The sequence below is a fragment of the Carcharhinus amblyrhynchos genome, chromosome 33, assembly GCF_965287045.1.
Source record: "Carcharhinus amblyrhynchos chromosome 33, sCarAmb.v2.hapA, whole genome shotgun sequence".
NCBI classification, from domain to species: domain Eukaryota; kingdom Metazoa; phylum Chordata; class Chondrichthyes; order Carcharhiniformes; family Carcharhinidae; genus Carcharhinus; species Carcharhinus amblyrhynchos.
The window spans coordinates 10,921,904-10,946,317 of record NC_137356.1 but is presented as its reverse complement, the minus strand read 5'-3'; the positions used below and the strand labels follow the sequence as shown (position 1 = coordinate 10,946,317).

Below are 24,414 nucleotides of genomic sequence, written 5' to 3'. Positions count from 1 at the left end.
ACCTGTCTGAGAGGGGGATCAGTAACCTCTGTTTGACATATCCCCTGATGGATGGATCCCTGATAGTGCGGCACTCCGGTGGGCCCAGTGACTGGAGTGGGGTTCGAACCCACAACCTTCAGTCCTGGGGTGTTGTGAGGGATGCTGCCCACTGCGCCACAGCTGGAAAATGATCTCGTCCTGCCTGACTCGTCCTGTGTTTATCCAGAGTCATTCAGGAGTTTGCTGCTTTTAGCATTAACTGATACAGCAGGGACAGAAGGAGGCCATTCGGCCCATCATCCCTGTGTTGATAGCTTATTTGACTCACCACCACCACCACAACCCCACCCCCATGTAACCCAGTTATGTATTTTGCTTCTAAGTTTCTTTTTATCCGATTCCCTTTTTGAAAGTTACTGTCTAATCTGCTTCCCTTTCCGGAGCTGGATTCCAGAATGCAACAAGTCATCCATTTTTTTGCCATGGCCTCCCTGTCCCTTGCCCAGCAGCTGGGGAGTGATTCAGTGTTGCTCCCACACCAGTGGGACACTGGTTAGCATTGCTGCTTCACAGTGCCAGGGACCCAGGTTCGATTCCCGCACTGTCTGTGCAGAGTCTGCACTTCCTCCCCGTGTCTGCGTGGGTTTTTCTCCGGGTGCTTCGGTTTCTTCCCACGCTCCGAAAGACGTGCTGGTTAGGGTGTATTGGCCGTGCCAAATCCTCCCTGAACAGGTGCCAGAGTGTGGCAACCAGAGGGTTTTCATAGCAACTTCATTGCAGTGTTAATGTAAGCTTACTTGTGACTCTAATAAATAAACTTAAACTTTAACTTTAGCTTCCCTTTCCTGTAGCTACCTTTCATCATGTGAGAGAGTTCAGCTTGAAAATGAAGCCCCTCCCTCTCGATAGAAAGGGGGCATCTCCCACAGTGCGGCTCTTCCTCGCTGACGTGTGGGATTTTTGATTTATTATTGTCATGTGTTAGCATAAAGTGAAAAGTCTTGTTTCTTGCATGCTATACAGACAAAGCATGCCATTCATAGAGAAGGAAAGGAGAGAGTGCAGAATGTAATGTTACAGTCATAACCAGGGTGATAGCTGATGTGATAAACCTGGACTCCACTTTCCCACCTGAACCCCTTACTGATTTAAAGATCTGTCTGTCTCAGCCTCAAACACTTAATGACCCAAGCCCTCAGCGGGAAAAGTTCCACAGACTCACCCCCTCTGAGAGAAGAAATTCCTCCCCCATCTCTATCTGAAACGGGAGACCGCTTACTCCTGAGGTGAAGCTCTCGGGTCCTAGACCCTCCCACAAGGGGAAACGGCCTCTCGGTGTCCGTCTATCCTATCGAGGAAATGCTTCAATAAGGTTGCCTCTCATCCTTCCAAGCCCTTTTGTTCAATGACCTCCTTCCTCCTCCAGTGGCTGATGTCTGAGGTAATGCTCAGATAGGGTCGCTTGTGAGTTGTTTGTTTGGGAGATAAATACGGGCCAGGAGTGCCGCACGGTGATCAAATTGCTGTGCTTGTCCCGCGTTCTCTTTGAGACGTGCGTGGCCACGTTGAAGGGACTGATAGTTCTGTAAGCAGGCTGCTTATAATCTTGGGGGAATGGCCAAGATGTAAGGAAGGGCTTCCCAGTACCTCTTCATACCAATGCCACAGGATGTTCCCACCCTCTTGGTTTTTGACCCCTTGACAAAAAGTGGGCATCTCACAGAGTAGCTCTTCCTCGCTACTGCATGGGAATGTTAGACCATAAGAGCAGCATATTCAGCCCATCAAATCTGCTCCACCATTTGATCATGGCTGATATGTTTCTCAACCCCATTCTCCCGCCTTTTCCCCGTCACCTTTGATCCCCTTACCAATAGACCGATCTATCTCTGCCTTAAACACTGAATAATGGCCAGGATGGATGGATGCTGCCCTTGTGGGAGAGTCTAGGACCAGAGGGCATCACCTCAGAGTAGGAGGTTGCCCATTTTAAATAGAGATGAGGAGGAATTTCTTCTGAGTGAATCTGTGGAATTTTTTTTACTGCGGTGACCTGAACGCCACAGCCCTCTGTGGCAGTGAATTCCACAGATTCACCACCCTCTGGCTGAAGAAATTCCTCCTCAACTCGGTTCTAAAGGGTCGTCCCTTTTTACTCTGAGGCTGTGCCCTCAGATCCAGTATCTCCTGCTCATGGAAACATCATCCCCACATCCACTCTACCTGGGCCTTTCAGTATTTTGAGATCTCTTTTTTCTTCCCCCTTCCCCCTCTTCATCTTTCTAAACTCCATTGAGTACAAACCTAGCCAGGATTATGTGACCAAGTCACTAGTGGGACTTGAACCCACAACCTTCTGACTTCAAGAGCATGGTGCTCCCCACTGCGGCTGACACAACATGTGCTAACTTTCTTTCACTCGTGAGTGAAGCTCCTTTTGGAGAGGAGTTTCCACCTTCAACTTGACTGTGTTTGTGGAAAGGAGGAAGCCGAACATTGGTTATCGCGTTGTTTATTAGCTTTGTTTATTTTTTTTCTCTTCCTCTTTTTATTTCCAGAGAATGTGCCGGATGAGCTGAGGGAGCCGTTTTACACCGACCAATATGACCAGGAACACATCAAGCCCCCGGTCATCCGCCTGCTGCTTTCCTCGGACATCTACTGCCGGGTCTGCGGCCAGACCCTGCCGCACGATGAGGCGGGCCTGCCTCAGGATAATATGGCCGTCCTGCAGGCCCTGTCGCGAAAAGGACTCCAGGTGAAGGACCAGGAGGCAGTGGTGACGGACGCCGATCTCCGGAAGAAGCCCATCAAAATGGTACGATTGTCGCAGTGTGCGGACGAGAGCTATCGTTCCCTTTGGGTTAGACCAGTGAGCTGGGTCCATGTTCCTGTGACACTCCCATTGCTGTAAAGGACCTGGTTGTGTTCTATATTGAGGTTCTGCAGCCCACTGCCCACGAGTACCACCACTACTGTTAACTAACACCTCATATCCCATAGCAACAGAAGTAGGCCATTCAGCCCATTTGAACTTGCTACACCATTGAATCCAATTATGGCTGGTTGGATACCTCAATGCCTTTTCCATCCATTATCCCTGTAACTCTTTATACTATTGTGATAAGAACGCTATCAATTTCTGCTGGGTGCTCCGATTTCCTCCCGCAGTCCAAAGATGTGTGGGTTGGGTGGATTGGCCGTGCTAAATTGACCCTAGTTTCAGGGGATTAGCAGGGTAGATATTTGATTTATTGTTGTCACATGTATTAGTATACAGTGAAAAGTATTGTTTGTTGTGCGCTATACGGACAAAGCATACTCTTCATAGAGAAGGAAAGGAGAGAGTGCAGAATGTAGTGTTACAGTTATAGCTAGGGTGTAGAGAAAGATGAACTTAATGCAAGGTAGGTCCATTCAAAAGTCTGACAGCAGCAGGGAAGAAGCTGTTCGAGTCGGTTGGTATGTGACCTCAGGCTTTTATCTTTCCACTGAAGGAAGAAGGTGGAAGAGAGAATGTCTGGGGTGCGTGGGGTCCTTAATTATACTGGCTACTGTGGGATTGCGGGAATAGGGCCTGGGTGGGATTGTGGTCAGTGCAGACTCGATGAACCCATTGGGCTCCTTCTGCGCTGTAGAGATTCTATGAAATCTAACCGTGCTCAGTGACTAGGTAGGAGTTCAGGTGTTTCGAATGTGTCAGTGTGGACTCGATGGGCTGAAGGGCCTCTTCCTTACTGTATGATTCTAATGTGATACCTGTCCTGTGCAGTGCTCCAACCAGTCACTCAATTCAAGGTCAACTGGGGAATGGGCAAATGGGCCTTGGCAGCGACCCACATCCTAAGTAAGAACTTTAAAAATTGGCATGCCAATATGGTGACCGTGTGGGGCACCTTTAGCGTGGTGATGATGCTGTTCCTTTGCAAAAAAAAATTCCCATTTTTCTAACTTTTTTTTCCACGTCTCCCAATTTTGGTGCATCTTAAAGTTTCTTCTTTCCTCCTTCGATCAAATAACAAATTGAAGGCAGTGGCACTGTGGCATTGTCACAGGAAACCCAGAGTGATGTTCTAGGGACCCAGGTTCGAGTCCTGCCATGGCAGATGGTGAAATTTGGATCTGATTAAAATAAAAAATCTGGAATTAAAAGTCATTTATGATTACTGTGAAACCACTGTTGTAGAAACCTGGTTCATCAATGGCCCTCTTTGGTGAAGGAAATCTGCTGTCCTTACCTGGTCTGGCCTACATGTGACTCCAGAGCCACAGCAATGGGGTTGACTCTCAACTGCCTCAGCAAGACACTCAGTTCAAGGGCAACTAGGGATGGGCAATAAATGCTGGCCAGCCAGCGACGCCCATGTCCCATGAATGGATTAAAAGAAATTTTGGCACCTCCTTGAGGGTAGAGACTTCCAAAGGATGGCGGGTTTCCTCTCTGAAAAGGGCATGAGTGAACCAGACACTAATGTTCTGAGGAACCAAGTTCGAATCCTGCCATGGTGGAGTTTGAATTCAATGAAAAATACCTGGAATTAAGATGACCATGACACCGTTGTCAGAAAAACCCATCTAATTCACTAATGTCCTTTAAGGAAGGAAATCAGCCATCCTTACCCGGTCTGGCCTACATGTGACTCCAGAGCCACAGCAATGTGGTTGACTCTGAGATGGGCAATAAATGTTGACCCAGCCCATGAACGAAGAGAGGAAAAAAAAATTGGGCTTTCCAACAGGATAGAAATCACCCTCGTGATATTCCTCTGAATGCAATGCTCTGATCTGGTTCCTCCTGGCTGCTTTTATTTCCAAGATCCTGAAGTGTTTTTCTTTTTGGCTCCCGTCGTTGGAGGGGGCCCCTCAAGTATTTAGCAGCCAGCTCAGTAATTGGACTCCAAATACAACCGGTGTGTAACATCTTACTTCTTCCCCTGTCTGATCCTTTTGAAAGTCCGTGACTTCAGTTCCTCTTGGAGGATTGTATGTCACGTGACAGGTTGGGGGGGGGTAACAGCTGTGTGTGCGATGGTTAACAGCAGGTGCCTGATGGGATGGCGAATTGTCAAGGGTGATGGAAATTGTTTAAGTGATTTGTCTGTGATGATTTTTTAAATATTTTATGTCATGTCGCACTCTGGGATTTGTGGAGGGCCACAGATACACTCGCATTTAATTTGTGTCAACAGATTGATTTATTTGCAGGAGGGGGTGTGTAGTTTTTTTTATGGAGGGGTGTTGGGAGAGCTCTGATGGGATCCATGATCCATAATGGATCCATGCCAATGGACAGAACAGACACATCTCCCACATTTACCCTGCTGTTGGGTAGGCTTTAATCTGGTGGTTGGTTCGCAAAACTGTCGAGTTGGGCGTTCAGCTGTAGCGGGGCAGACTCAAAGCCGCAGTGCAATTGTAGTGTAAACATACCTGTCAAAGACCAGAAGAGACAGGAGCAGAATTAGGCCATTCGGCCCATCGCGTCTGCTCCACCATTCGATCGTGGCTGATATGTTTCTCAGCCCCGTTCTCCAGCCTTTTTCCCCATAACCTTTGATCCCCTTACCAGTCAAGAATCTATCTATCTCTGTCTTGAATACACTCGATGACCTGGCCTCCGTATCTTTCTGCGGCAAAAGAATTCCACAGATTCACCACCCTCTGGCTGAAGGAATTCCTCCTCATCTCGGTTCTAAAAGGTTGTCCCTTTCACTCTGAGGCTGTGCCCTCAGATCCGAGTCTCTCCCACTAATGGATACATCTTCCCCATGTCCACTCTATCCAGGCCTTTCAGTATTCTGTAAGTTTCAATGAGATTCCCTCTTCATCCTTCTAAACTCCATTGAGTACAGACCCAGAGTCCTCAAAATTCCTCAAATTCATTCCCAGGATCATTCTTGTGAACTTCCTTTGGACCTTTTCCAGGGCCAGCGCATCCTTCCTTAGATACGGGGCCCAGAATTGCTCCCAATATTCCAAATGTGGTCTGACTGGAGCTTTATAAAGCCTCAGCGGCACATCCCTGTTTTTGTACTCTAGTCCTTGTGAAATGAGTGCTAACATTGCAATTGCCTTTCTAATTGTACAATGGCGGCGTGGGCTCGTTGGGCCGAAGGGCCTGTTTCCCGGGCTGTTTTTGTTCTTTGCTGGCTCACAGCGCTAGGGACCCGGATTCAGTTCCCGGTTTACGTCACTGTCTGTTTAGACTCTGCACTGTGTTTGCGTAGGTTTCCTCCCACAGTCCGAAAGACATGCTGGTTGGGGTGCATTGGCCGAGCTAAATTCTCCCTCAGTGTTACCCGAACAGGCGCCGGAGTGTGGCGATGAGGGGATTTTCACAGTAACTTCTTTGCGGTGTGAATGTAAGCCTACTTATGACACTAATAAATAAATAAACTTTAAAACTTTATCAACTCAACTTGCAAGTTAAACTTCGAGAATTCTGAAGTAGAACTCCTGAGAAGCCTATCTCGTAATAATGGAAGTTAATGATTTAAATTTTATGGCACGCATTAACACTTTTTATAGGGTTTTAAACTCTGAAATTCAGAGCTGTGAACCTGCTTTAGGAGCATTCTGGCTTCAAGAAGTTCCACCACAGAGTCTGGATCTGGAGAGTTGGATGAATGTGAGGGTGCGTTGGAAATGATATTCCATTTAAATTTTAATGTTTCTGACAGTTGATTTGCGAGGATCAGTAAATCTAATGAGGAGCTGACTTTTGAAAAAGATTACAAATTGTGCGATTTGAGACTCGGCCAGGCAAATATAGAATCAACTTCTGTTGTTCGTTTGTGGGACGTGGGTGTCCCTGGCAAGGCCAGCATTTATTGCCCATCTCTAGTTGCCCCTTGAGAAGGTGGTGGTGGGCCGCCGCCTTGAATCGCTGCAGTTCCCGTGCTGTGGGTTGACCCACAATGCCGTTAGGGAGGGAATTCCAGGATTTTGACCCAGTGACTGCGAGGGAACAGCCGACATAATTCCAAGTCAGGATGGTGAGTGGCTTGGAGGGGAACTTGCAGGTGGTGGTGTTCCCCATGTATCTGCTGCCCTTGTCCTTCTAGATGGAAGTGGTTGTAGTTTTGGAAGGCGCTGTCTAAGGATCTTTGAATTGTTGCAACACATCTTGCGGATGTGGCAAGGTGGCATGGTGGTTAGCACTGCTGCCTCACAGTGCTAGGGACCCAGGTTCGATTCCCCGCTTGGGTCGCTGTCTGTGGGAGTTTGCATGTTCTCCCCGTGTCTGTGCGGGTTTCCTCCCTCAGCCCAAGGATGTGTAGGTTAGGTGGATTGGCCACGCCAAATTGCCCCTTAGTGTCACATGGACTAAACACATGGGGTTATGGGAATGGGGCCTGGGTGGAGTTGTGATTGGTGCAATGGGCTGAATGGCCTCCTTCTGCACTGTAGGATTGGATGTGGATGGTACACACTGCTGCTACTGAGCATCAGAGGTGGAGAGAGTGAATGTTTGTGGCGTTCAAACTGAATTGAAGTATTATATTTCTTGTGTATGAGACAATATGCTGAACCGTGTAGTTCTAGCCAAAGGAATCACTGACCCGTGTACAGAATGCACACCAGCCGCCAGCCCCCCTCGCTCGGGAGTTCTGACATATATTGTGTTCTAGTTGTTTTACAGCACGTCACTGCAGAGGAGCCTGAGAGGGAGCAGCAGAGCTGGACTGTCCCCCAGTGAATGGAAAGGAGAGGGAAGCAGAAGAGAACCTCCTCATTTATCATTCATTTTGAGAGGGACTAGAATCCAAAAGCAGGGATGTGCTGCTGAGGCTTTATAAGGCTCTGGTCAAACCACATTTGGAATATTGTGAGCCCTGTATCTAAGGAAGGATACGCCAGGCTTGGAAGGGATCCAGAGGAAGTTCACAAGAACGATCGTGGGAATGAAAGGCTTGATGTGTAAGGAGTGTTTGAGGACTCTGGGGTCTGTACTTGATGGAGCTTAGAAGGATGAGGTGGGGAAATCTCATTGAAACTTAGAGAAAACTGAAAGGCCTGGATAGAGTGGACAAGGGGAAGATGTTTTAGTGAGTCTGAGACGAGGACCAGAGGGCACAACCTCAGGCTACAGGGACGACCCTTTTAGAACAGAGATGAGGAGGAATTTCTTCAGCCAGTGGGTGGTGAATGTGTGGAATTCATTGCCACAGAAGGCTGTGGAGGCCGGGTCACTGAGTGTCTTCAAGGCAGAGAAAGATAGGTTCTTGATTGGTAAGGGGATCAAAGGTTATGGGAGAAAGGCAGGAGAATGCGGTTGAGAAACATAAGCCTACGGTTGAATGGCAGAGTAGACACAATGGGCCGAATGGCCTAATTCTGTTCTTGTATCTTGTGGTCTATGTGGTGGCTTTCTCGACCTCCCTTTCCCCTCAGTCTCTTCACACAATCGTGGAATGTAGTCCACAATGCACTATGGGAAACATGGAGATGAATTAGTGCACAGCAAGATCCCACTAAGGGTAGTCTGATGATAACCGGACCATCTGTCCTTGTGGTGTTGATTGTGGGGTAAATGTCAGCCGGGATACCAGGGAGAGTCTCTCTGTGAACCCAGGTATGATCATACATGCCCTGCTGTGGCCCCAGGTGCTGTCTCTCAAATCAGACTTGTAAACCCAGGTTCCGTCTACCCTCCGATTTGTAAAATATCCCTGGCGCTGTTTGGAAGACAGTGGCCACTCCCTCACATGACGCTCAGAAGCCGATAATCCAGTCGTTGGGATCTTACTGTGCGCAAAGTTGCTTCCTATAGAACACCTTGAACGTACCTCATTGGTTGGAAAGCACTTTAACACCTGATCGTTGTGAAAAACACAATCTAAACTCTCGCGAGGGACATGGGTGTCACTGGCTGCCTTTGAGATCAATTGAAAGTCAACCACATTGCTGTGGCTCTGGGATCACATGTAGGCCAGACTGGGTAAGGACAGCAGATTTCCTTCCCTAAAGATCATTAGTGAACCAGATGGGTTTTTCTGACAACGGTTTCATGGTCATCAGTAGATTCTTAATTCCAGATTTGTTTTATAATTGAATTCAAATTCCACCATCTGCCGTGGTGGGACTTGAACCCGGGTCCCCAGAACATTAGCAGAGTTTCTGGATTAATAGTCTAGCCATAAAACCACTAGGCCATCACTTCCCCTCTTGTGGGTGGAGGGGTGTTAGTGGCAGTGTGGAGTATTTATGTGTGGGGGACTGGAAGCCGTGATGATCAGGCAATTTTTTGGCCTGGTCTCTTTTTTTTGTTCTTGAATTTTAGAATTAGAGAATCCCGACAGTGCAGAAGGAGGCCACTCGGCCCATCGAGTCTGCACCAACAGCAATCCCACCCAGGCCCTGTTCCTTAACTCCGCCCCCCCACCCCGGACACTAAAGAACAATTTAGCACGGCCAATCCACCTAATCTGCACATCTTTGGAGGAAACCCACGCAGACACGGGGAGAACATGCAGACTCCACACAGCCAGTGACCTGAGGCCGGAATCGAGCCAGGCTCCCTGGCACTGAGGAGCAGCAGTGCTAACTGCTTGAGCCACTGTGATGCCCTTTCATTTATCTCTTGTGCTTAAGGTTTGAGGTGAGATCAATTAAAATTCAAAGCTGATGCTGCTAGTTAAGAAACCTATCCTGGAATAATGGAAGTTAATGATTTAAATTTTATGGAAGGCATCTAAATTTTATCGGCCTTTAAAATGTGAAATTCTGAGCGGTCAATCTGTTTTTGGAGCTCTACAGCTTTAAGAGGCAAGTGGGTCTTGCCAAACTGTAACTTGAAGAGAAAACCATGTTAAGTAAACTTCGTCATCTGGCTCTCCTTATGAATCCTAACTGGAAGTAATTACCAAATTATCTGGAACCCGCACTTGTACACTATTTACATTTTAAATCATTTCTTAACATGCTGATGAAGATTCGAAATGACAAGAATACTGTTTTTGACCTTAGTTCATGCTACAGTTATTGGGCAACATTTGATTTATTATTGTCACGTATATTAGGATACAGTGAAAAGTATTTTTTCGTACATGTTATACAGGCAAAACATACCATTCACAGAAGGAAAGGAGAGGGTGTAGAATGTAGTGTTACTGTCATAGCTAGGGTGTAGAGAAAGGTCAACTTAATGCGAGGCAAGTCCATTCAAAAGTCTGACAGCAGCAGGGAAGAAGCTGTTCTCGTGTTGGTTGGTACGTGACCTCAGACTTTTTTGTATCTTTTTCCCAACAGAAGAAAGTGGAAGAGTCTGGGTTCTGGGGTCCTTAATTATGCTGGCTGCTTTCCTGAGGCAGCAGGAAGTGTAGACAGAGTCAATGGATAGGAGGTTGGTTTGAATAATGGATTGGGCTACATTCACAACCCTAGTTAGTTCCTTGCAGTCTTGGGCAGAGCAGGAGCCATACCAAGCTGTGATACAGCCAGAAAGAATACTCTTTATGGTGTATCTATCTGTAAAAGATGGTGGGAGTCGTAGTTGACGTGCCAAGTTTCCTTAGGCTTCTGAGAAAGCATCTTTTGTGGGTTTCTTTTGGTTTTTGTGGTAATGTGGTCCCTTTAAGAGAGGCTACAGGCCACATGATTGGGCCAGCCCCTATGTAGAGGTCACACGGGAAGCCCAAGCCAATCAGGAGAGCGCGTGTGTCCTGAGTTCAAGCCGGGAGGAGGAGAGAGTCAAACCCTTGTTCTTGAAGTTTTAACTGTTATTTGTTGAGACCACAATGAGTCACCTTTTGAATCTACTGCAGTTTCCAATGGAGGAATCCAGTTGCCTTGTGGGACAAGTTGTTTGAATGTCAGGAAGTGGAGGTTGTTGTTTTTGGCCTTGGGTTGCCGGAGCACAGCCAGGAACTGTTCTGCTGGGATCAGCCAGAGAGAGAGCAGCGGGGACCCATAGTGATGTGGCACGTAACAACCAGTGTTGCCTGGCTGATTTCCCCCCTCTTGCCCAGAACCAAATTAATTTAACCCCTTTTTGACTTCTCTGGCAACAGGACGATGTTAAGAACATAAGAAAGGGGATGCAGGAGAAGAAGGACCTGCATCTGTACCGTGCTTTCTCGTGATCTCGCAATGCCCCAAGTTTGTTGTCATGTAAATGTGACAGCCATATTTGTACACAGCAAGGTGTTAGTTGAAGGGTAAATATTGGCATGGACCCAGAGCGCTGCTGTTGTTAATCTCTAAAATGATGTCCTTTTGCACTTCAACACGCAGATGGGTTAAGAAACTCTGTTAAAGATGGCATTTTGTAACTCCGGCACCCACACTACTGTGCGCTGGGAGGCCATTTGGCCCATCAGGTCTGTCCAGACCACAGGCCCTATCTCCTTAATCCCTATTTATCCTTGCTGATCCCCTTGACAACTAAGGGGCAATTTAGCATGGCCCATCCCCCTTACCCTGCACATCTTTGGATTGTGGGAGGAGACCAAAGCACCTGGAGGAAACCCATGCAGACACTGGGAGAATGTGCAAACTCCACACAGACAGTGACCCAAGGTCAGAATTGAACCTGAGTCCCTGGTGCTGAGAGGCAGCAGTGCTAACCTCTATGCTGACCTAGATTTTGTGTTCCCGCCTGGTTTTTTTTTGGTGCAGCTGAGATTCCAAACTCGTTTTTTCCCTTTTTTTTAAATCTAGCTTCCTCACCTTTTCATCCTTGCTTCTCTGGTGTGACCATTATTCTAACGCTGTGAAAATGTGACTTGCTGTCAAATTCCCTTCAGTGCCATCGAGTGATTGACTCTTCCTGTTTCTTAGCTGATTGCCCCGTGGTGTTAGGGGGATTAGCAGTGTAAGTGCGGGGGGGATTAGCAGTGTAAGTGCCGGGTGACGGGGATGGGATTGTCAGTGCAGGCTGGATGGGCTGAATGGTCTCTTTCAGCATTGTAGGGATCCTGTGATTAAAAGTTCACGGCCTCCGTCGTGACTGCCGTGGGAGCAGTGTCACATTAAACAGCATCTGCCTGCGTTCCAGATTTCCAAAGAGGTCATGTGTATGTTTAAAAAGTTCAGCAAACATGAATGAGAGCCGCTTTACTGACATCCTTCAAAAGGGTTACGCTGATGATGGAATCCTGCTTCCTACCATCCTCCATCCTTCCTTGGAGATGTTCAGTCGAGCTCGCGTACAGCTGGCCCCCTCCAATGCCGTGCGCTGCTGAGAGACTTCTGTAGGATTGAGCCTGGACTTGTAGGCCCGTCATGTTCCCAGCTGTTTGTCACTGGGTGGCGTGAACCTTCTGCAGCCCTTCACTGCTGCTCCTCTGTACACCCCCAACATTCCTCATCCTACCATATCTCCAGCTGCCAATCCTAAACCAATCTCTCTCCCTCCCTTAAAGTTAATTCTTAAAAATCTACCTCATTGACAAAAAAAAAATTGGGCAGGGCAGTGGATGTTGTACATGTGGACTTTAGTATTTGCATCTGGAATAGAATAGGCTTATTTGCAATAGCAGAATGGCTTTGTCAAGGGGAGGTCAGGTCTCTCAAAATTGATTGAGTTCTTTTGAGAAGGTGACAAAAATTGAACAGGATAGGGCAGTGGATGTTGTATATATGGACTTTAGTGAAGCCTTTGATAAGGTTCCCCATGGCAGGCTGATACAGAAAGTGAAGTCGTATGGGATCTGAGATGAGCTGGTAAGACGGATACAAAACTGGCTTGGGCGTAGAAAGCAGACAGTAGCAATGGAAGGGTACTTTTCGAACTGGAGGTCTGTGACGAGCTTTGTTCCACAAGGATCAGTGCTGGGGCCTCTGTAATATATATAAATGACTTGGAGGAAAATGTAGGTGGTCTGATGAGTAAATTCGCAGATGATACAAAAACTGGGGGAGTAGCAGATAGTGAGGAGGATTGTCAGAGGACACAATGGGATAGAAATTTCCTGGAGACTGATGGCAGATGGAATTTAACACGGACATATGTGAGATGATGTGATTTGGAAGATCTACTGCAGAAGGAAAGTATACACTAAATAGTCGAGCCCTTAGAAATATTAGCATACAGAGGGATCTAGGCGTGCAGATCCACAGTTCCCTAAAGATGGCAACTCAGGTGCTCAAGAAGATGTATGGCATGCTGGCCTTGATCAGTCAGGGCGTGGAGTATAGGAATTGGAAAATCGTGTTGCAGCTGTATAAGAATTTGGTTTGGCTGCATGTGGAGTATTGTATACAATTCTGGTCACCACACTACTGGAAGGATGTTCATGCATTAGAAAGGCCGCAGAAGAGATTGCCTGGTTTGGAGGATGTGAGCTATGAAGAAAGGTTGAACAAACTTGGATTGTTTTCATTGGAGCATCAGAGAATGACGGGGGACCTGATAGAGGTTTATGAGATTGACAGGCTTGGATAGTCGGAGTCTTTTTCCCAGAGTCGAAGGATCAATTACTCAGCGTAGATTGAGAGTGAGAGGGAGAAAGGTTTTCACACAGACCGTAAGATTTAGGAGCAGAATTAGGCCATTCGGCCCATCAAGTCTGCTCTGCCATTCAATCATGGCTGATATTTTTCTCATCCCCATTCTCTTGCCTTTTCCCCAGAACCCCTGATCCCCTTATCAATCAAGAACCTATCTATCTCTGTCTTAAAGACACTCAATGACCCGGCCTCCACAGCCTTCTGCGGCAAAGAGTTCCACAGATTCACCACCCTCTGGCTGAAGAAATTCCTTCTCGTCTCTGTTTTAAAGGATCGTCCCTTTAGCCTGAGGTTGTGCCCTCTGGTTCTAGTTTTTCCTCCTAGTGGAAACATCCTCTCCACGTCCACTCTATTCAAGCCTTGCAGTATCCTGTAAATTTCAATAAGATCCCCCCTACCCTCCCATCCATCTTAACTGCAACGAGTACAGACCCAGAGTCCTCAACCGTTCCTCAGATGACAAGCTCTCCATTCCCGGGATCATTCTTATGAACCTCCTCTGGACCCTTTCCAAGGCCGGCACATCCTTACTTAGATACGGGGCCCAAAACTGCTCATGATATTCCAAACGGAGTCTGACCAGAGCCTTATACAGCCTCAGAAGTACATCCCTGCTCTTGTATTCCTGCCCTCTCGACATGAATGCTAACATTACATTTGCCTTCCTAACTGCCGACTGAACCTGCACGTTAATCTTGAGAGATTCTTGAACAATGACTCCCAAGACACTTTGTATTTCAGATTTCCTAAGCATTTTCCCACTTAGAGAATAGTCTATGCCTCCATTCCTCCTTCCCAAGTATATAACCTCACAGCTTCCCACATTATATTCCATCTGCCACTTCTTTGCCCACCTCTCCTAATCCGTCCAAGTCCTCTGCAGCCTCCTGCTTTCTCAATATTACCTGTCCCTCTACGTATCTTTGTATCATCTGCAAACTTGGCAACAGTGCCTTCAGTTCCTTCCTCCACATCATTCATGTGTATTGTGAAAAGTTGTGTTCCCAGCACTGACCCCTGAGGCACAGCACTCGTCACCGGTTGCCATCCTGAGAGAGAACCCTTTATCCTCATTCTCTGCCTTCTGCCTGTCAGCCAATCCTCTATCCATGCCAGGATCTTACCCTTAACACCATGGGCACTTATTTAATAGTCTCCTATGCAGCACCTTGTCAAAGGCCTTCTGGTAATCTAAGTAATCATGTCCGTTGGTTCTCCTGTATCTAACTTCCTTGTTAATTCCTTAAAGAACTCTTAACACATTTGTCAGACATGACCTCCCCTTGACAAAGCCGTGCTGACTCAGTCCTACTTTATTATCCACTTCCAAATACTCTGCTATCTCATCTTTAATAATGGACTATAAAATCTTGCCAATGACCGAAGTCAGGCTAACCGGCCGATTAATTTTCTGTCTGCTGCCACTCCCTGATTCTCCTGGAGCCCTGGCATCCCACTGGTGTTTTCCACTATGAAGATTGATGCAAAGTAACGATTCAGTTCCTCTGTCATTTGTTTTGTGTCCTTTTATTACTTCTCCAGCCTCATTTTCCAGTGGTCCGAAGGCTATTTTTGCCTCTTTTACCTTTTATATATTGGGGGAAAAAAAACTCTTCTTATCATCTTTTATATTACTTACTAGCTTACACTCCTATTTCATCTTCTGCCCCCTTATTGCTTCTTTAGTTGTCCTCTATTCGCTTTTAAAGGCTTCCCATTAATCCTCACCACTTTTATATGCCTTTCCTTTTGCTTTTATGCTGTCCTTGACTCCCCTTGTCAGCCGTGGATGCCACATCCTCCCCTTGGCTTGTTTCCTCATCCTTGGGATGACTTTCTGTTTTGCCTCCCGGACAACCCCCAGAAACTCCTGCCATTTGCTGTCCCACTATCTTCCCTGCTCGGCTCCCTTTCCAATCCAACTCTGGCCAGCTCCTCCCTCACGTCGTTTGTAGTTACCTTTAGTTAATTGTAATACCGTTGCATCTGATTCCAGCCTCTCCCCATAGAACTTACCCTGCAGTGCAATCGTATTGCAGTCACTGCTCCCTCAGGGTTCCTTCACCTTTGGGTTCCCTAATCAAGTCTGCCTCATTACACATCACCAAATCCAGACTCGCCTGTTCCCTAGTAGGCTCTGTCACAAGCTGCTCCAAAAAAAAATCTCTTCGACATTCCACAAATCCCTTTTCTTGGGATCCACTACCTACCTGATTTTCCCAGTCCGCCTGCATATTGAAGTCCCCCAGTGATGATTGTAATATTACCCTTTTTTTTAAATCTATTGAGGGTGAGAATGCCTGGAACGTGCTGCTGGAGGAGATGGTGGAAGGAGATTCTATAATATTTAAGAGGCATCTGGGTCGATACATGGATAGGGAGGGAGTAGAGGGATATGGACAGAGTAGAGGCAAGAAAATATTAGATTAGAGAGGTGTCTGTGTCAGTGGAGGCTTGTGGGCCAAAGGGCCTGTCCCTGTGATGTACTGTTGTTCTTCATTGACAAAAAGCTTGGCCACCTGCTCCTCCTCCAGCTTGGTGTCTTGCCTTTTGTTTTTGCTTAATACACTCAAGTGCTTCTGGGATGCTTTATTGCATTAAAGGTGCTATCTAAATGCAGGTTGTTGGTTAGTCGGATTTGGGCGCAGACGTTGGTCAGGGTAGAAGTTGGTCCTTCTGTGAAGCGGGCACATCTCCACCCAGAACCCACTTCACAGGGCATGGGGAATGCCTGGTACAGGACTGGGCCATTGTCGAGCAGCTTAGTGCCTGAGTACCCGGAAAGTGGGATTCTGTCAATTTGTTTTTTCATTTCTGGGCGAGGGCTACCATTCTGGTACCCCAACTGGCACTTAACCATACACTGACCCGCTTGGCATAGCCCTGTCCTGTACCAGGCACTCTGTGTCCTGGGAAGGGATCCTGGAGTACAAGTGTGTGGGTCAGTGAGATTGAGTGAAATGTTGGTGCACCCACCCCTGAAATAAATTGTGTATGTGACTGCATCCGTGTGTGTAGTGACCACATACATGTGTACAGTGCCACTTTTATACATGTAGTGGCCACATACATGTGTGATTTGACTTATTATTGTCACACATCAGTATACAGTGAAAAGTATTGTTTCTTGCGTGCTGTACAGACAAAACATACCGTTCATAGAGAAGAAAAGGAGTGCAGAATTTAGTGTTACAGTTATAGCTAGGGTGTAGAGAAAGGTAGGTTCGTTCAAAAATCTGAAGGCATTCGGGAAGAAGCTGTCCTCGAGTCAGTTGGTACGTGACCTCAGACCTTTATCTTTTTCCCGGCAGAAGAGAGAATGACCGGGATGTGTGGGGTCCTTAATTATGCCGGCTGCTTTTCCCTGAGGCAGCGGGAAGGGCAGACAGTCAATGGATGGGAGGTTGGTTTGTGTGATGGATTGGGTTACATTCAGGAACTTTCGTAGTTTCTTGTGGTCTTGGGCAGAGCAGGAGCTATACCAAGCTGTGAATGCTTTCTATGGTGCATCTGTAAAAGTTGGTGAGAGTCGTAGCTGACGTGCCAAATTTCCTTGGCCTCCTGCATGTGTGTCTTTGTCATCCTTCCCAGAAGCTATTACAGAAGCACAGTCATCCTCTAGTGGGGTAAATCGTACTGGCACTGTGTTGATGTCATCTTGTCTCGCTCAAGTTAATTATGTCTAACCTCATTCTGGAGTCTAAAACATGTATCATAAAACAATGACCTACATTTATATAGCGTCATTCACAACCCTTGAATGGCCCAAACAGTTACAGCCAATGAAATTCTTCTGAAGTGTACCCACTGTTGTATTTAATGTTGTACAGCCAGATTTATCTGAAAATGCCTGGTCTCTTCTGATTGATGGGATTGACTTGGATGGGAGACTGCCTGGGGATACCAGATGCAACTGGCCTTGGGTGGCACAGTGGTTAGCACTGCTGCCAGGGACCAGGGTTCGATTCCTGGCTTGGGTCACTGTCTGTGTGGAGTTTGCACATTCTCTCCATGTCTGCATGGGTTTTCTCCAAGTGATCCGGTTTTCTCTCGTGCTCCAAAGGTGTTAGGTGGATTGGCCGTGATAAATTGCCCCTTAATGTCAGAGGGACTAGCTAGAGTAAATGTGTGGGGATAGGATCTGGGTGGGGTTATAGTTGGTGCCAACTTGATGGCCAAATGGCCCCCTTCTGTAGTGTAGGGATTCTGTGATGGTGGGAGGCAGGGTAGACAATTTGAGCACAGCAAGATCCCATCAATGTGATATTGAGCAGATGTTGATGAACGTTGTCTGGGAAACTAGGGAGGAGTCCCCTGTTCCTCTTCAAAACAGTGCCTTGGGATCTTTTATACCCACTTGGCGGGGCCCCGAGTTTAATATCTCCTCTGTAATCTAATACCTGTGGCAGTGTGGCACTCCCTCAGTGCTGCCCCAGATTGAACCAAACTGCCGGAGGTGTGTATTGATTCAAGGTGGTTGCAGGAGCCCCACTGGGTTAGAGGTGCATCTTTTGTCTTAGCACTGTTAGAAAATGTTTGTGATATCCCCCCCGCCCCCCGGGTGGGGTTTCACCAGGGTCAGGATGGTGATGTTAAGGGAGGAAATGTATAGGTTGCATCATGCGCGAGGAATGTGAGCTTTGTGATTCAGGTGCTTTACTCCAGCTGGGTGTTTAGATCAGGCGGACCAGGACTGGTGAGTTTGACAGCTGTTCAGAAGCCTGTCGGATTACACCACCGCTCGACACTCCTCTTTGGAGCATCAGGAAAGACTGGTTTTGTGTGCAGCGTTCTCCCATGTAGCTTCACTGCCAGCGAGTAGCTACTCTCTCCATTGGGTGTGCTAGATTTTACAAACAGCAACGTGAGGATGCACGGTTAATCCCTTGTGTCAGTCGTGGGCTAAATGTGGAGTGTTGGCTGAGTTGTTTCTTCCAAAAATATACCTCATTCATAGATCTGAGCAAACGCTCCAAAAATGACCGTCATGCTCAATGCAATAATATTCAGCCTCTTTACATCCATCGAGTGGCATGCTGGTGGCACAGCGGCTGGCACTGCTGCCTCGCTGTGCCAGGGACCCAGGTTCAATTCTGGCCTTGGATCACTGTCTGTGTTGAATTTGCACATTGTCCCCATGTCTGTGTGGGTTTCCTCCGGGTGCTCCGGTTTCCTCCCACAGTCCAAAGATGTGCGGGTTAGGTTGATTGGCCGTGCTAAAAATTGCCCCTTACTGTCCGAGGGATCAGCAGGGTAAATGTGTGGTGTTGCAGGGATAGGACCTGGGCGGGATTGTCAGTGCAGACTTTGATTTGATTTATTATTGTCACATGTTTTAGTATACAGTGAAAAGCATTGTTTCTTGAGCACTATACAGATACAATGGGCTGAATGGCCTCCTTCTACACTGTGTAGGGATTCTGTGATTTGGAGATGCTTCAATGTGACAAAGGCAAGATTTCCAATATTTTAACTACGCTCTTAGAAATGTTGATAGTTGTGTTAAAGATTGGAGCGCAACTTTTCCCCTGCGAACAATGTGCTTCAGTACAATACATGTAATATTCAGAGAGTTATTCAGCCCTTGGTTCACTGACTAAAAGGCCTTACACAGTGACCTCCCCCCCCCCCCCCCCCCCCCCCCCCCCACACACCGTTGCCCCTCTGCTGCCCCAAGCTTCAGCGCAGCCCTCAACAGCTAGTCCTGGGCTTTGGAATGTGCCAGTCTGCAACACTTGGTCAGGGAGAATTCCTTGCGCTGGAAGATCAAGTTTCAGGCAGGTTAAAGAGCTTCTTTCACTAAATTGATATCCCTCCAACTGATGTTTGTCTCGGTGTGCATCCCCTGATGGATTTATAACGGCACAGTGATTAGCACTGCTGCCTCTCAGCGCCGCAGACCCAGGTTCAGTTCCTGGCTTGGGTCTGTGTGGAGTTTGCACATTCTCCCTGTGTCTCTGTGGGTTTCCTCCAGGTGCTCCTGTTTCCTCCCACTGTCCGAAAAACATGCTGATTGGGGTGCGTTGGCCATGCTAAATTCTCCCTCTGTGTGCCCAAAAAGGTGCCAGAATTTGGCAACTGGGGGATTTTCACAGTAAGCCAATTGCAGTGTTAATGTAAGCCTAACTTACATTAACACTGCAATAGAGTTACTGTGAAAATCTTTTGGACTGTGGGAGGAAACCCACACAAACATGAGGAGAATATGTAGACTCTGCACAGTGACCCAAGCTGGGAATTGAACCTGGGTCCCTGGCACTGTGAGGCAGCAGTGCTCACCACTGTGCCACCCAGTTGAAGTTTGAATGGAAGGGCTGGTGAAAATTTAATAATATGCCAGACCCTCCCAAAGTTAACGGAATTGTCCATGTGATTCCTTTTCCCCCAACGTTTCTGACTGCCAAAGGACTCCTTGTGGCTCGTTGTATTCTTGTGACTTTCTCTTGGCTCCCTCCAAGCTCAGAAGTGGAACAAAGGAGGGGGTGTTCACACCCTTGTGTTTGAGAAGAGGGCGGTTCCCCCCGAGTGATATCCAAGAATGCCACTTGGCAGGTCTCCCGCTTCCCTGACTCTCCCTGGCTGAGCTCCAGGGTTGGTTCAGGGCTACAGCCAGCATTCCGAGTGCAGTGAGGAGTAACTGGAACGTTTCCCACCTCTTTGTGTTTCGAGTCTTTGCCCTGACCGGTAGCAGTAATCCCGGTGGCTGAGTTCTGCTGTTGACATCCAGAGTTGGGAGGCCATTGCAGAGACTCGAGAGAGAGAGAGGCTGAGTAACTTGCTTTGCCAAGGGATTGTTGGTCATCGATGGATTGTGCTGAGCTTGAGATTGATGTGGGACAAGTTGTACTCGTGCAGTTGGGGATCTTAACCTCTTGACCCATCTAAATTGACAGCTTGTCCCTTACCAGTAGCAGAATGTGTATTTTGTTCTGAAACTGATGAGACATTTGAATATTACAGTAGCGGCTTACTTGTGGATTGGCCGTGGTTGCTGCTTTGAGAGGATGATTTGGTTTATTATTGTCACATGTATTGGGTTGAGGAGAGATTGACTAGGTTAGGATTGTTTTCACAAGAGTTGAGACAAATAAGGGGGAATCTCATAGAGACTTAGAAAATTCTAACAGGACTGGACAGGGTAGCTGCAGGGAGGATGTTCCCCATGGTGGGGGGAGTCCAGAACCAGGGGTCACAGTTTGAGGACGCAGGGTAGACCATTTAGGACGGAGGTGAGGAGACATTTCTTCACCCAGAGTGGTGAGCCTGTGGAATTCATTCCCACAGGAAATAGTTGATGCCAAAACATTGAATGTATTCAAGAGACGGCTGGATATATAGCACTTGAGTGAAAGAGATCAAAGGTTATGGGGAGAAAGCAGGATTAGGCTATTGAGTTGGATGATCAGCCATGATCGTGATGAATGCAGAGCAGGCTCAAAGGGCCAAATGGCCTCCTCCTGCTGCTTTCTTGTATGTATCTATACAATGAAAAGTATTGTTTCTTGCAGGTTGTACAGATAAAGCGTACCATTCATAGAATACATAGGGGAGAAGGGAAGGAGAGAGTGCAGAATGTCATGTTACAGTCATAGCAAGGGTGTAGAGAAGGATCAGCTTAATGTATGGTAGGTCCATTCAAAAGTCTGACAGCAGCAGGGAAGAAGCAGTTTTGGTTGGCACGTGACCTCAGACTTTTGTATCTTTTTCCCAATGGAAGAAGGTGGAAGAGAGAGTGTCCGGGGCGCATTGATGCTGGCTGCTTTCCCAAGGCAGCAGGAAATGTAGACAGTCAGTGGATGGGAAACTGGTTTGGATGATGGACTGGGCTACGTTCACAATCTTTTGTAGTTTGTTACAGTCTTGGTCAGAGCAGATGAGGAGAGAATGAATAATTAAAGAAAAAACTTCCATTCATGTGGCACATTTTGCAACCACTGTACATAAAGTTAAACTTGATTTATTAGTCACAAGTTGGTTTACATTAACACTGCAATGAAGTTGATGTGAAATTGCCACTGTCCGGTGCCTGTATGGGTCAATGCATCTAACCAGCATGTCTTTCAGACTGTGGGAGGAAACCGGAGCACCCGGAGGAAACCCGTGCAAACACCACACAGACAGTGACCCAGGCCGGGAATCGAACCTGACTCCCTGGTGCTGTGAAGCAGCAGTGCTAACCACTCTAACATATAGCAGCCGACGAGACGCATTTTGAGAAGTCCTGCTGTAGCAGGAAATGTGACAGCCAGTTTGTGCACAGCAAGATCCCATAAAGGCCAATGCATTGATGACCAGGTAACCTGTTTTAGTGATGCTGATGGAGATATAAGCATTGGGTGGCACAGTGGTTAGTGCTGCTGCTGCTGCCTCTCAGCGCCAAGGGTCTGGGTTTGATTCCAGCCTTGGGTCACCGTCTGTGTGGAGTTCTCCCCATGTCTGCGTGGGTTTCCTCCGGGTGCCCTGGTTTCCTCCTATAGTCTGAAAGATGTGCGGGTCAGGTTGATCGGCAGTGCTGAATTGCCCCTTAATGTTGGGGGATCAGCAGGGACTCCTTCCACACTGGAGCAGTTGTATGATTTAAGACTGAGATGAGGAATTTCTTCATGTCGCGTGGTGAATCTTTTGGAACTCTTGCTCCCAGCTGGCTGCGGAGGCCCCCCTCACTTGAATATGTTCAAAGCAGATAGATTTCAAGACATTAATGGACAAGTCATCCGAAAGTTGGTGCCTCCTACAATTCCGCAAGATCCAGCCCTCGGATCGTCATAGAATCCTATGGTGCAGAAGGAGGCCATTCGGCCCATCAAGTCTGCGCCAACCATGACCCCACCCAGGCCCTATCCCCGTAACACTAAGTGGCCAATCCACCTAACCAGCACATCTTTGGACTGTGGGATGAAACCGGAGCACCCGGAGGAAACTCGGTCAGACACGGGGAGAGCGTGGAGACTCTGCACAGTCACTCAAAACCGGAATTGAACCTGGGTCCCTTTCGCCGTGAGGCAGCAGTGCTAACTTTCTTTTATTCTGAGACTCTGTGCCCTGGTTCCAGACCCCCCCCCCCCCCCCCCCCCCCCACTCCATCCCCAAGATTATAAAAGGTGCCGGAGGAGCAGATTATCTTTTTTTCTCTTATCAAAGCTTTGTACTTAGTCTGTGCTGCTGCTTCATGTCTGGATATTTTCATAATGCTTCACAAATTTCATTATGTTCTTATTGACCAATGTTGTACGGCAGCCATGTTGTTCAGTCAGACACGTGACGACTTTACAATGGAAGACGTATTTAAGTTTGATAATTTGAACTGTGATCTAAAAAGGGGAGGCAGCAAAGCTCGCAATGCGAGTGACTTGGATTAGATTGAAGATTCCCTTGTCTGGTCTGCTCATTCGTGTTGGCAAATCACTGCAGCTTCCATCTGCTTCCCCCATCTGTCCTGTCCCGTCCCTTCCTGCCGCAGCTCAGCACCTGCCAGTGTTTAATAAAACCAGCTGGAGAGCAAAGGAGTAGGAAGGGGATCAAAGTGGACATAAGCTGGGCAGGTGGTTAACCTGCCTCACAGCGCCAGGGACCTGGGCTCGGGTCACTGTCTGCGCGGAGTCTGCACGCTATCTCTCTCTCTCTCTCTCTCTCTCTCTCCATCTCTCTCTCTCTCTCCACATGCCCACCCCTTCCAGTGTCTGTGTGGGGGGCTTTCCTCCCACAATCTGAAAGATGTGCTGTTTCGGATGCATTGGCCGTGCTAAATTCTTCCTCGGTGTACCTCAACGTGTGGCGACCAGGGGATTTTCACAGTAACTTCGTTGCAGTGTCAATGTCAGTCTACTTGTGACACTAATGAATAAACTTTTTAAACGTTATCAGCTGGCAAGCTTGTGGGTATCTGGGCTTCCTGATGGATTGGGTGACCTGTATGTGACCTCCAAGGGCAGCTTGGGATGGGCAATAAATGCTGGCCAGGCAGTGACACCACGTCCCACAAGTCTGAATAAAAGGAACACAGTAAGAAGTCTCACAACACCAGGTTAAAGTCCAACAGGTTTATTTGGTAGCAAATGCCACTAGCTTTTGGGGCTTTGAACTTCGTCAGGTGAGTAACTCATCTGATGAAGGGGCAGAGCCCTGAAAGCTAGTGGTGGTTGCTACCAAATAAACCTGTTGGACTTTAACCTGGTGTTGTGAGACTTCTTACTGTGTCTACCCCAGTCCAACGCCGGTGTCTCTTTTAAGAGAACTCTGAGACCAGTTTCAGCTGTGTGCTGTACAGAGCTGTCATGTTCAGAGTGTTCTGTGGCTCGGACTCTCTGTGGGAGCGATCAGTCACTACGGGCTAATTGAAACACTGATGCATGTGGCGTTCTGTCGTATCTCTTACTATCTCCAGGCCACAGAGATGGGAACTGTCGGCTGGGATCTGCTGCCCTGTTACAAGCCAGCCAAGAACTGGCTGCACAGATTACATTAATAATCACTGAAGTGTTGGGAGCAATGGGGAATAAAGGATTCTTCACTGCTCTGTGGCAGCTAATTCTTGCTAATAGGGGTAATTGAGACAAAAAATACACTTTGTTAGTCATTTGTGGGACAGGGGCGTCGCTGACTGGCCAGCATTTATTACCCATCCCCAGTCACCCGAGGAAATTGAGAGTCAACCACGTTTGCTGTGGCTCAGGACTTGCGAGTGAAGTTACAAGTAGGCTTATGTTAACACTGCAATGAAGTTACTGTGAAAATCCCCTAGTCGCCACACTCGGGCACCTGTTCGGGTAACACTGAAGGAGAATTTAGCATAGCCAATGCACCTAACCTGCATATCTTTTGGACTGTGGAAAGAAACAAAAAACCTGGAGGAAGCCCATGCAGTCATGGAGAGAACACAAAGTGGTTAGCATTGCTGCCTCTCAGCGTCAGGGTCCAGAGTTCACTTCTGACCGCGGGTCACTGCCTGTGTGGAGTTGGCACGTTCTCCCCGTATCTGCA

At 47.5% G+C, this 24,414-nt stretch overlaps 1 protein-coding gene across 1 annotated transcript in view; it reads left to right on the top strand.

The window, feature by feature from the left end:
* The window catches only part of camsap3 (calmodulin regulated spectrin-associated protein family, member 3), a 171,177-nt gene that overhangs the window by 48,183 nt on the left and 98,580 nt on the right, over positions 1 to 24,414 (top strand). Inside the window, exon 2 of the mRNA XM_080216729.1 lies at positions 2,541 to 2,800. Within this exon, the coding sequence (XP_080072855.1) occupies positions 2,541 to 2,800 (260 nt within the window). The remainder of the gene's footprint in view (positions 1 to 2,540; positions 2,801 to 24,414) is intronic.